This window comes from Salvelinus namaycush, chromosome 35, assembly GCF_016432855.1.
Source record: "Salvelinus namaycush isolate Seneca chromosome 35, SaNama_1.0, whole genome shotgun sequence".
NCBI classification, from domain to species: Eukaryota; Metazoa; Chordata; class Actinopteri; order Salmoniformes; family Salmonidae; genus Salvelinus; species Salvelinus namaycush.
The window spans coordinates 28,228,938-28,242,117 of NC_052341.1; the positions used below are offsets into that span (position 1 = coordinate 28,228,938).

The 13,180-nt window shown below is 42.2% G+C and overlaps 1 protein-coding gene across 1 annotated transcript; it reads left to right on the plus strand.

Annotated features, from left to right (window-relative positions):
* The first annotated feature begins 970 nt into the window (after positions 1–970).
* On the plus strand, positions 971–12,749 carry noc3l (NOC3-like DNA replication regulator). Its single transcript, XM_038975157.1, has 20 exons — positions 971–1,109; positions 1,608–1,812; positions 2,063–2,186; positions 3,035–3,198; positions 3,338–3,403; positions 3,545–3,675; positions 4,806–5,061; positions 5,606–5,781; positions 6,017–6,145; positions 6,246–6,377; positions 6,997–7,077; positions 7,202–7,302; positions 7,414–7,486; positions 7,575–7,638; positions 8,292–8,363; positions 8,905–9,086; positions 9,219–9,347; positions 9,433–9,530; positions 11,809–11,893; positions 12,003–12,749. Exons 1-20 carry the CDS (start codon positions 1,101–1,103, stop codon positions 12,135–12,137), a joined length of 2,412 nt encoding a protein of 803 aa, XP_038831085.1. The 5' UTR covers positions 971–1,100; the 3' UTR covers positions 12,138–12,749.
* Positions 12,750–13,180: the final 431 nt, after the last annotated feature.

Consider the following 13,180-nt stretch of genomic DNA (forward strand, 5'->3'; position numbering starts at 1 on the left):
TCTATCTAGTCCCATCACAAAGGTCTGGAATTTCTTAGATTGAGTGAGGCACTTAGTTACACCTGTGGATTTTATCTCACTAACATAAGATATTTAATGAAAATGCACCTCCAAGCATAGATTTACAGTATATGACTTAATGGACAAACACCAATATAACAACATAGAACAAAATGAAAACAGTGACACAGCCCATCCATTTCTTAAGTCTCTGAAGCTTGACATCGAATAGTTATTGCTCAACTAAACTAACAGTAATAGGTTTTCATTACAGTGAGCAGTAAGGACTTGTTTCCGAAAGACCCATAGAAAGTGCAAAAGAGAACATGTGTGGCACATGAAGTTTCTATTGTGCTTTTGTGTGTGAATGAATCCACAGTGAAGCTCTTATATTGTTGTGAATGAAAGAGCAATGAGACCCTTGTTCAAAGCACCTATTCAGGAAACATAATTTACTTTTAAAACATTGTTTGTTCGATGTTGCTCACATCTTTTGTTACTTTACATTTGACCAAACACTTATATGTTGAGATGCAACATATTTTTTTATCAATGCTGTAGTTCATGGTTCTACAGGACATTTTTCATATCTTATATATTGGATATAAAAAAGTTGTATATTGTTTCTTTTGCATTTTTTCTATGCTCTCTATTGTACAGTTTTCCTACTACTAAGTTAGAACAATTGTAAATATATTTGAAATTAATTAAAAAAGTACCTCTGTGATACTGTATCAGACCAGAAGTTATGAATTATGTGAATAAATCAAAGATATGATAATTGCATTTGAAATATTGTCTATTTATTCCCAGACAGTCAGTGTTTCCTGACTGCCGGTGCACGCACCCACAACACACCCAAGCAAACAGGTCTTCCCAACCACTAGGTGGCATTTATTTTAATTTGATTTTTTTCATCTATGAGGCGAACACACTTCCATGATCTTTACTTAGAAAAATAATACTTCCGGGAAAAGGAAAGAAACACACGTGTGGGAACATTTTACAGTTTATAGCTAACTATTATTATAATACACTTAAGGCAACTTATTTGATATCGATTTAAACAAGCGCTCCGTCTTTAAAATAAGTATTTTACGATGGCTCCGGTAAGTACATCGTGTAATAGCTAGCTAGATAGATAGTAACGCTGCTAGCTGAATTGTTTTAGCGGTATAGCTAGCTAGCTAGCTAATGTCTAGCTATGTACATACTCATTTTGTTAGCACTCAATGGCTGTAATTTACGCTGAACATTTTGTCAACTACTGTTAATCACCATTATTTTAGTAGACACTATGTTATCCACATATTTTCGAGAAATTGGGCTATTGTAAACAACAGTAAACTTCAACTAAATACAAATAACGTTACACTAACTATTAGCTAACTAGTTATGTCTGCACTGCTTGCAGTTTTGACTGATTTTTACCAGAGAGGAACCCTGGCTATACCTACCTGCCATGTGTTGTTGGCTTATATAAGAATTCACATTCCTTGACATGCATTCATTTCATACCATAGTCTAGCTGTACTAGCTAGTAACTATTCAACCCCAAATCATGTCCTTATGAATACAAAGCACCGACGACCTTTTCTCACCAACAGCCAAGGAGTAAGAAGAGGAAGCCGAGCTTTCGCAGGCTACTGAAGACAAGCAATGTGAAGCTTGACAACAAGCTAAAGAATCGTCAGTTCAAGAAAGAGAGCAACGACAAGAAACACCGCAAGGAGCAGAAGAAGCTCCGGGCAGCTATCAAAGATGCTGTCTTGAAGACCCCCCTCCCTCTGGAGCGCTACAAGAAGAGGCCAGGTGTGTGCAGCATGATGACCCACCCATACAGTAGTATAGCTTAACATCTAGGCCCTGACATCTAGCACTCAGGCTGAATGATGTCTGTACTGTAATCAGTAACATATAGTTTGGTTTACAATTCATGCACTGTTCCACACTATGGCATCAAAATAATTATGTAACCTATGTAAAGTTATTATCATCGATTGTTTTTGTGAGTCCTGTTTGGTGCCGTTAATTACATGTCCCTGTCTGGTGTCTGTTACAGAGGATGAAGAGGAGGAGGAGTTTGTGGAGTCGCTGCCATTGGACATGATGGATGAAGATGACCTGGAGCAGATCAAGGCAATGGCTCAGAAAGCCTCCTTTCTCACCAGAGACCTGTCGTCAAGGTAATTACACAGTCCATACAGTATTTTTGTAGGGCTGGGCTGTACACACATGTAGGGCTGGGTGGTATATTGTATTTTAATATTTCGGTATTGATGGACGGACCGGTTTGGGGTTGTACTTGCCTTCTGTAACGGTATTTCAATGTTTGGTGTGTTAAATGTAAAATGCCAGTCCACCATGTGTAACATCCGTTTTTATAGTTTACTCTGTTACTTGAGTAGCTTTCTCCCACCAAGCTTCATACCGTGAAAAATATCCTGATATGATATTTTGGCCACGTCGCCCAGCCCAATCCACATGTTGCCATTCCGGATTTCTTTACAGTAATGTTCTATGGCTGGGAATTGCCAGGGACGATACGATATTATCACGATACTTAGATGCCGATACAATATGTATTGCGGTTCTCACGATTCTATATGTATTGCGATTCGAATATTGGGATTTTATTACGATAGGATGTTCCAAAGAGATTGCTCACCATATGTCTGCTGCAGAGGGACAAGAGAGAGACACTCGTTTTCTCATGGATCAGTCATGGAAATAAAAGTGCCGAAAACAACTTGGCGCCCTACTTATTAAAAATAAGATGGAGAACAAGCTATGTAGGAAAACTACTGGCATTTTGGTGCAGGTACAGCCATCTAGCGCAGAAATATTGCAATGTGTTATATATCGTCTCAAATTATATCCGATATGTAACTGTATCCCCCCCCCATCACTATTATGTACCATCTTTCTATCAATCTCATGTACATCCCATCACAAGTAGATCATAACACACATGTTGAAATGTATAGCTATGTCTAACTACTCTCCTCACTTAACCTTACTTGAATACCTGCAGTGGTCCAGTGCATGCCAAAAAGCGCAAGGGGGAGCAGCAGGGGCCAGAGACTTATGAGAAGATGCCCAGAAAGATGCAGCCAACAGAGGAAAAGGAGCTCATTCACCTCCTGCCAATCAAAGACAAGATTAGAGGCCTCATCCCTCAGAGCATGGAGAAACCTGGTAGGATGATTAATATGTGTTACCCCTGAACATCTTCCCCTGTAAGTTTACATTTCCACCTAAGTCATATTGTTAAAACGTTTTAGAATTTACAGCTCTATTGATACAATTGCGTTGTATTGCTTTGTCTTGTTTTTAGTTGTAGCAAAAAAGGCTGAGGAGGAGGAAGGAGGTGTCCCGACTGGCTTGGAGCAATTTGAAAACGGTACCAGCATCGTGAACCCCTTTTTGACTTGAGTCAGTCATCCTCTCTGTGTAGGATGTATTGTTAGACCAACTATTGGTAGCCCAGTCCTGATCAGTAGATGAGGTGCTTCTCTCTGATGTTGCTGGTATGTTTCCACAGAGGATGAGGCTGTGCCCGGGCCGGCCCTGAACCCTCAGGAGCAGCTGAAGCTCCGCACACAGAAGCTGACCATCAGGAAACTACGCATCGCTAGTCTGGGATCAGACATCCTCTCAGACCCCACCACCAACGTAAGCCCTGGTTCGAACAACCCTGCATCTCCGCACCGAACCAATAAAATACATCACTTTCTCTTTGGAAGAGCGGGAATAGAGTGCCGTCTGAAACCAAGCGGTGCGCCTTGTCAGACCTCTGACGACAGTTCAGCACAGTGCATGTGAAGCACGCCTCTGTTTCATGCTGCGCACCAGAGTAGTTTTTCCACTGTCGGGAGAAATGGTGATACATATATTAATATGTTAATTGCATGCAAATAAAGGTTGCTTCGCTACCACACCCACAACGGAAGCACAATTATGGCCTCGGATTTGCAGGTGGAGACGTTAGAACAGACCCAGCGTCTGTTTCTGTGGCGGCAGAAACACTAAAAGGCTCATGGTTAGTGTAGTTTTTGGTGCTTTTTGAAACCAGCAACTGACAGTAAAAACACGACTTCAACACGTTCAAACCGATGGGCACTACATCAACATACAAATAGTTTTGCAATCTCCGGAGAAAATGGAACGTCTGCGTTGCACATAATATCGCTATGCTACCATATCTATCGCTATGCTACCATATCTATCGCTATGCTAACTTATCTATCGTGGTTTATTTTAGGGATGAGGAGACTTCGGGCTTCCTTAGTAAAAGGGAGTTATGAAATCTGAAGACAGATTACGTTAACCGATACACATTAAACTGATCATATTCATGGTTGCAAACATTAACTTCCGCGCTGCACAGGTGTGCGAGTCGTCTTTCTTTGCCTTTTTAGTACAATAAACGTTGTGCTTTCTTTAACACGGAAGAGGTCGCTGTTATGCCTGCATTTGACCCGATACCAACAAGGAAGTCTGCGGTGTTGAGAGCAGTTGTATGAAACCAATTGGTACGTCAGGAAAAGCTCTCAACCGTGCCAGCCCGCTCTTTATTTCTATTCAGTTCGACTCGCCTTAAGTTTGGCGTGTGAGCTGTGCCTTAGACTCCTCGAGCTACTCTTGCTTCCTAGTCCCCATGGCAAAATAGTATTATTTTATGTCACATAGACCAATAATCACATAGCAGAGAGAAGCAGACTTAGGAAATGTTTTGTTTCACTGTTCTTGGTATTGATGTTTTCTGTGTGAATCCAACGTCTGAACTTTCTATCTTTGTTCAGATCAAGAAGCTGAAAGAGCTGCGAGCCATGCTGATGGAGACCGACCCCTATGTGGCCGTGACGGTCAGAAAGCTGGTCATGGTCTCTCTGATGGAGGTCTTCAAGGACATCGTCCCCTCCTACAGAATCAGACCCCTGACCGAGACCGAGAAAGCCTCAAAGGTGAAGAGAGAGACCCAGCAGCTGAGGGAGTTTGAGGAGGGCTTGGTGAGCCAGTACAAGTTCTACCTGGAGAACCTGGAGCAAACGGTCAAAGGTAGTCCACTTCTATCTTTATTTGTTGATATTGATGACTTGCTGGGACTGGCTGATGTTGATGCCTTGTGACTAGTTCATATAGACGGGTTGGTTGTTTAGCAACATGGGGCAAAACAGACAGGGTTGGCTTAGACTGTTGACATGTGAACTATATGTACAGTTACACAATGAGCACTTGTCGCTCAAATACATTGTTACAGTTCTTGGTTAGCTAGTTAGCGAATTTTGAGCCATATTAGCATAGACTTGACATCAGTCAAAACACCTCAAAACAAGACAGGATATCAATAACAAGATGAAACGAGCCACCTACAATTCCCCACATGGCAGCTTCTTGTCATTGCTGCGAGCTATCTGACCGATCAGAATCACAACGCACACCTTCCGGACACATCAACGCGCGCACATCATTTCCGCGGTGTCGGCCAAATTGTCTATTTGTTATGACTGGTTGACGTTGATGATTTGCTGTGACTAGTTGATATTAAGGAGTGGCTGCTGTTGGTTGCAACTATTTGCTGTGTGAACCCCCTGCCCCGTAGACTGGAAGCAGAAGAAGAGAAAGAGGAGCGAGGCGGTGTCACTGCAGTCTTATAAGGGCCTGGCTGAGGTGGCCATCCGCTGTATCTGTGAGCTGCTGGTGGCCCTGCCACACTTCAACTTCCACAACAACATCATCGTCACGGTGGTGCCCCTGATGAACGACCCTGTCAAGAGGGTGAGTCTGGGAGGCCCGTATCAACCCCGTAGTTCAACATCTTGTCACGTGGTGTTCACTACAATATTAGCTATAGACTTTTACAATGGGAATGGGCTCTGTAGAGGCGGGTTTCTCTTAATTAAGATTCGTTTGACTATCAATCAAAAGCCGCGGTTTTATCTTAGATATATGAAGGGTTGTGTTTGTCGCTCGTCTGACTGTTAACTGAGTTGCCGTTATGTTGTTTGTCCAGGTGTCTGACATGTGCTGTGAAGCAGTCAAGAAGCTACTGAAGCAGGACAAACAGGGCCAGGCCTCACTAGGCACAGTCAAAGTTATCTCCGGACTGGTCAAAAGCAGAAACTATGACGTCAGACCAGAGGTACTATTCGCCTACTATTCAAGTCTTTAAAAAAAAAAATATTATGACATGGCTCTTAAAGAAATACATCTAAAATGTTCCCACTTCTTCACCCCCACAGCTACTCAATGTTCTCATCTGCCTGAGGATAAAGGAGGTGGAGGTGAAGAAAGATACAGATGACACAGCTCCCAAAAAGAAGTTCATGAACTATAAAGACAAAAGGAAGAATCTGTCCAGGATGCAAAGGAAGGTCAGTAGCCCACGCACCTGTGTGTAGGGACGTCAAACGTTCAGCCTGCTGCACAGCCCTATGGACACGCTAGTCTACAGCACCTGGTTAACGTGTGTTTCGCTCAGATTGGTCATCAATTGCACAAAATTGCTGACTTAAAACCGATCAATATCTTTGGTTTTGTACTAGGCTTGGGCGGTATCCTTGATACAGACCTTGTGCCAAACTGGGATAGTTGGTAATACCGGCACTGAACACAAGGGGCACTGTTTTCAGACAGTTAATGTAATAGTTATAAGAGATCTCGCTGGCAAACATTTAGTTGTGAAATCCATACAGTAATTAGATCACCTGGCACATGCTGCACAATAGTGAGTGACTCAAGACTCCAGCCTCTCATTGTTGTGTGCTTGTAAAAAAAAAAAAAAAAAACGTGGCTGGCGACTACTGTAAGCGTCATAATATTGTGGCAGGTGAAATGAAGAACACAATGTTCTTTATTTCCTAACGTATTGCACAAGCTGACTGCAGTTTGCCTTGCTTATTGTGTGTCTGCCTGTGTACAATCTGTGGGTGTACATTTTTTTTGACGTGTCTGTGAGAAGAGTGTAATGGATGTGTCCTGTCATCCTTACAGTGGAAGAAGGCTGAAGAGAAACTAGAGAAAGAGCTGCTAGAGGCTGAGGCATCAGAGAGCAAAGACAAGAAGCTCAAACTGGTGAGTGTTTATTCCCCAAAGTCACAACAGACCTGAAACGGCTCAATTTGTTTTTGTGAAAACACTTTCGCGCTTCTCACGACAAAAGGTCTAACCGTCATTCCAACTGTTCCCCCTCTCCTAGCACACAGAGACCTTGAACATAGTGTTCTTGATATACTTCAGAATACTGAAGAAAGCTCAAAAGTCGATCCTGCTTCCCGCTGTTTTAGAAGGTCTGGCAAAGTAAGAGAGACTACCTGTTCCCAGAGACATGAGTCACTTCCTGACAAATGGAAATGTTTGTTTATGAAATATGGAGGCTTTCTTTTAAAGACAAAATATTTTTCTCCTAAGGTTTGCCCATCTGATCAACCTGGAGTTCTTTGATGACTTGTTGAATGTTCTTCAACATCTTATCCAGTCAGGAGTGAGTATACATATTCTGCCAATCCTATCAAAATACTATTCACATCATCGTGTATGATTGGCTAATGACTTTTTTTCCTCCTCTGTAGGATCTGACCTATCGGGAAAGCCTTCACTGCATTCAGACAGCTTTCAACATTCTCTCTGGTCAAGGTCGGTGATGGTCTACGATGACTGATTAAAAACCTCACTGATTACTGTGTATATTACATACTGTATGTGCTTAAAGGATAGATTCACTTTTTTGCAACCAAATCCATATTTTGGATGTATATGTGCAGACACTATTTTTGAGATTTCACTTGGTTTTGAGAAATTTATCCCATCAGCGATATGTATATACAGCGAATGTATGTACTTCATCATGGTGACGTAAATGGCTGATTTGTGTTCTAGACACAGTATGCTTACATCGTATCAGGGTCACGTGGCGATTGGGTGTCACTTAAAAAAAAAAATGTTAACATTTGTATCCATGTTAGCGCCAATCTCTGGGAGAATTAACATGGTAGGTTTGGATAATTGCCTTACGGTTAGGAAAAGATTTAGGGTTAGCTAAAATGATGTCAGACTTGACTCAAACATATCTAGCTACAACCACGCCTGCCCTGAGAACAGTCTTGGTTTCCACTAACGCAATGCTGCGGCAATATGGTACGTGATGTCAGACGCAAAAAATGCTGATTTAGTAGACGGACCACGTAGAACTTAAATTACCGCGAAACAACACATTTATCTCAGTCCCGGATCACGAACGTTGACGTAGTATACTGTTCCTTTAATTAATTTCCCTCTTTTGCGGATAGGTGATGTCCTCAATATTGACCCACTGAAGTTCTACAGCCACCTGTACAAGACACTGCTCAAACTCAATGCTGGTAAGTCCAACTACCCTGGAGCTTATTCAAATCCATGTCTGGCTCTTTGACACTACATCCGTTGTGCTCTGAAGGTCCTCCTGTACCTGGAGTGGCTGTTCATAAGTGTTAAAAGGTCCAATGCAGCTGTTTTGTATCTCAATATCAAATCATTTCTGGGTACTATTAAATACCTTACTGTGAATTAAAATGGTCAAAAAGAAACAGAAATAACTTCTTAGCAAAGAGCGATTTCTCAAGCAAGAATTTTGCTCGGACTGTCTGGGAGTGGGGAAAATGTGCAGTTATTGGCAGAGAGCTTTGGAACTCTTTCTTATTGGTCTGTTAATTAATTTACCGCATGGTGATGTCACCGTGGAAGGCCAAAACTCCACCCTCCAGGGGGTATTCAAAAAAAAAAAAAAAAAAATCTCTTCCACTAAAAGGGCAGCATCATTTTCACAATATTATCCCAACCTCGGTGTGGAAATGTATATAAAACACCAGAAAACATAGTTTGTGACTGCACTGGGCCTTTAAATAATGTGGATGCTCTTCCCAGGTGCATCTAATGATGACATCAGCATCGTGCTGCGTTGTCTCGACGTGATGCTGACCAAGCGCAGGAAACAGGTGACCCTGCAGCGCGCCCTGGCCTTCGTCAAGAGACTGAGCACGCTCAGTCTGCACACACTGCCCAACGCTACCGTGGGAATCCTGGCATCCAACAGGACGTTGATGCATGTAAGTGTTTATCGTGTGTGTGCATCTGTGTGTATTATGGAGAGAGATTTTGTGTGTGTGAGTGCATGAAGAGTGAGAGCATGTGTGTGTGTGTGTGTGTGACTAATAAAACTGTGCTCCCCCTCTCTGCAGACCTTCCCCAAGTGTGACATCCTCCTGGACAATGAGGCTCAGGGTAGTGGGGTGTTCCTTCCTGAGCTGGATGAGCCAGAGTACTGCAACCCTCAGAACACTGCCCTGTGGGAGCTACACACACTCAAGGTAAACACGCTAAAAGCACACACACACACAAAATAAATACACACACACAGGTATAGCTGATGGCGTTGCTGTTGTTGTGTTGCAGAGACATTACCACCCAGTGGTCAGGAGGTTTGCCACTCACCTCTGTGCAGGGGCTCCTAGTGAAGGATCTGGAGCGCTAATCGTTCAACTCGCTAGAAGGTAAGAACAAGAGGATCCCCAAACTTCAAATCTCATTTATCCTCTATGAAAAGCCATTTGCTGCTCCTCCAGTTCTCTTACAGATACTCATACAATCCCAGGGTTTGTATGGTCATGAAAATCCTGGAAAAATGCATTTAAAAAATGCAAGAGAGAGTCCCGCATTTTGGCCCTTTGTCCTGCAACCAATGTCCCACGTTTGTTGCCTCTATACACTGACGTGATAATGTAGATTTTTTTTTGTATACTGAACCAAAAAATAAACGCAACATGCAACAAGTTAGTTCATATAAGGAAATCAGTCAATTTAAATAAATAAATTAGACCCACTTGGGAGCTTAATTACAGATAGAAATACTCCCCACGTTAACATTTCCCTTCACTGGAACTAAGGGGCCCGAACCATGAAAACCAGCACCAGGACCATTATTCCTCCTCCACCAAACTTTACAATTGGCACTATGCATTTGGGCAGGTAGCGTTCTCCTGGCATCTGCCAAACCCAGATTTGAACGTTTGACTGCCAGATGGTAACACGTAATTCATCAATCAAGAGAATGTGTTTCCACTGCTCAGGAGTCCAACGGTGGAGAGCTTTACATCACTCCAGCCAACGCTTGGCATTGCGCATGGTGTTCTTAGACTTGTGCGCGGCTTCTCGGCCATGGAAACCCATTTCCTGAAGCTCTCGACGAACGGTTATTGTGCTGACGTTTCTTCCAGAGGCACTCATTACTGAGTGTTGCAACCGAGGCCAGGCGATTTTTTTACACGCTTCAGCACTTGGCGGTCCCGTTCTGTGAGCTTGTGTGGCCTACCACTTCGCAGCTGAGACGTTGTTGCTCCTAGACGTTTCCACTTCACAATAACAGCACTGTTGACCGGGGAAGCTCTAGCAAGGCAGAAATTTGACAAACAGACTTGTTGGAAAGGTGGCATCCTATGACGGTGCCACGTTGAAAGTCACTGAGCTCTTAAGACCATTCTACTGCCAATGTTTGTCTATGGAGATTGCATGGCTGTGTGCTCAATTTTATACACGTCTGCAACGGTGTGGCTGAAATAGCCAATCCACATACCTTTGTGTAGTTATTTACTTGTCCCCACCTCTATTTCTAGAGACACGTCCTCTTCCGTCCACAACGCTGCCTGAGGAAGACTTGAGTAGTTGAACCGCATTGCAGTTTAGCGTCTTGATGTACAATGCTGACTGCTCTGATATGTATTCTGTTAATAGTTCACTAAAATGTATTGCAATGTACTGGCCTTCTTTCTTGGATTACCTGCTATTTTAGGGGTCTACCTTACCACTGCCCTCATCTCACTCGCATTTGATCAACAAATTCAAGCACCACTAATTTAGAAAAAATGGTTGATTTGTCCCTTTTGCAGGTAGACATTCCAACCTGTCTCTTGCAGTCATGTTGCGCTAATGAAAAGCTATGTATCGTAAAGGGTGTGGTACTGGTGGTGATAAACATTTCTCCAATCGTTGATGAGATCTGATATTCTGCGCGAGACAAGACAGGCCAATGTCATGTCAACCAATAACATTTATCAAATCCTTTCGGGCTAAATTCCAGCTCAAATTTGAGAGGAGTTAGGCCTAACTGAAACTTACAAAAAGCATGATTCTGGCGAAGAGCGTGGCTCTGCCACTTCACACAATGGTGCTGATTTAGTCAAGTTAAAAGTTGAATTGATGTCTTGGAATATCACAATCATTATTTAGTATTCTACACAACAGAACCAAATATAGTGTAACGTTAGTTACACCCCCAAAAAACGCCTAATTTAATGAGATTTTAGGACGGTTCGCTGAAAAGTAACAAAATAAATTTAATGCGGCCAAAACTCAACAGCGAGTGCCGCCAGGCAGAAAGTGTTTTGATTGAAACAAAATCCAGGAAGGCTATATAGTTTAACACCATCCGCTCTAATTTGCTCACAAAACAGTAATTCAAGAAGATCTAAATGTATATTCCCATGAAACTGATTGAGAAGTGTGTAAGTGCTTTGCACAATGACAGGAGATGGTACATGGTATCAGAGCGCAGCCTCCCAGTGTCACGCTTACTTTTTTTTTTATATAGAGACGCCGCCAATTGTTGTCATGGAAATTTGGTTAAAAGTAATGAAATTCCATCTGTCAAAATGTGTATGAACCCTGAAGACTAAAGTAATTCTCTACGGTGCGTGAGATATTAACCAAAGATGTGTGCAGTATGTAAAAAGCGCTAGCCTCTGTTGGGTGTAAATGACCTTTAACCCCTCTCAGGCACCCAGTGGAGCTGTTTGAGGACTACAGAGCTAAAGACATGACCTTCAATCCTCCAGTGGCAGCGCCTACCACAAAGAAGAAGGTACACTTCCCTCTCTGTCCATATATATATTCCAGAATGTTATTAGGCCCACTTGACTGAATTGTCTTTGTGCTAATCTGGTCTCCGAACACTTTGCATTTTGTTGCAGGATTATTTCACGATAGGCCCTACCCTGCTGGATGATACATTAAAGCAGCAGATTGATCGTGTTCTCTCAACGGAGGAAGAGGATCCTATATCGCTGGATTTCTCTGCAGTTCTACCGCAGACCAACAGCACATAATACTTCAGACCCCACCGGAAAACACGCCCTTTGTGCCCTGTATTTTAGTTCTAAATGGACTGTAAAATAACCGTATGCTGGTGACATTGCTTTTTGATCGTTCTCTTTGCTGTTGTTCAGACATTTTTGACAAGAATGGATACAGTTAAGTGTTGAGTTAAACCACCTGCCTCATTGATTACTCATATCCCTGACCTACAGTGCCTTCAAAAAGTAGTCACACCCCTTGACTTTTTCCACATTGTTACAACCTGAATTTAAAATGGATTACATTGAGATTGTCACTGGCCTACACACAATACCCCATAATGTCAAAGTGGAATTATGTTTTTAGAAGTGTATAGAAGCTGAAATCAAGTATTCAACCCCTTTTATGGAAAGCCTAATTAAGTTCAGAAATGAAAATGTGCTTAAGTTGCATGGACTCGCTATATCATGATTTTTTTGTGTGACAACCTCTCACAATTATCTGTAAGGTCCCTCAGTTGAGCGGTGAATTTCAGGCCAAGGAGGGTCCAATGCCTTGCAAAGAAGGGTACGTATTGGTAGATGGGTAAGAATACATTTTTAAAAAGCTGACATTGAGTATCCCTTTGAGCATGAAGTTATTTACTCTTTGGATGGTGTATCAATAGACCAAGTCACTACAAAGATATAGGTGTCATTCCTAACTCAGTTGCCGGAGAGGAAGGAAACCGCTCAGGGATTTCACCATGAGGCCAATGGTAACTTAAACAGTTTAATGGCTGCGAAAGGAGAAAACTGTGGATGTATCGACATTGTAGTTATTCAAACCCAAACGAGTGAAAAGGAAGTCTATACAGAATAAAACATTTTCCAAAACATGCATCCTGTTTGCAATAAGAAACTAAAGTACAACTGCAAAGAATTACACTTTTTGTACTGAATACAAAGCGTTATGTTAGGGGCAAAGTTTTTTCAGGATAAAAATAAAATCTTAACTGGTCTGCTTTCCAACTGACACTTTTCAGCAGGACAATAAAACAAGGTCAAATATACACGAGTTGTTTACCAAGACGACT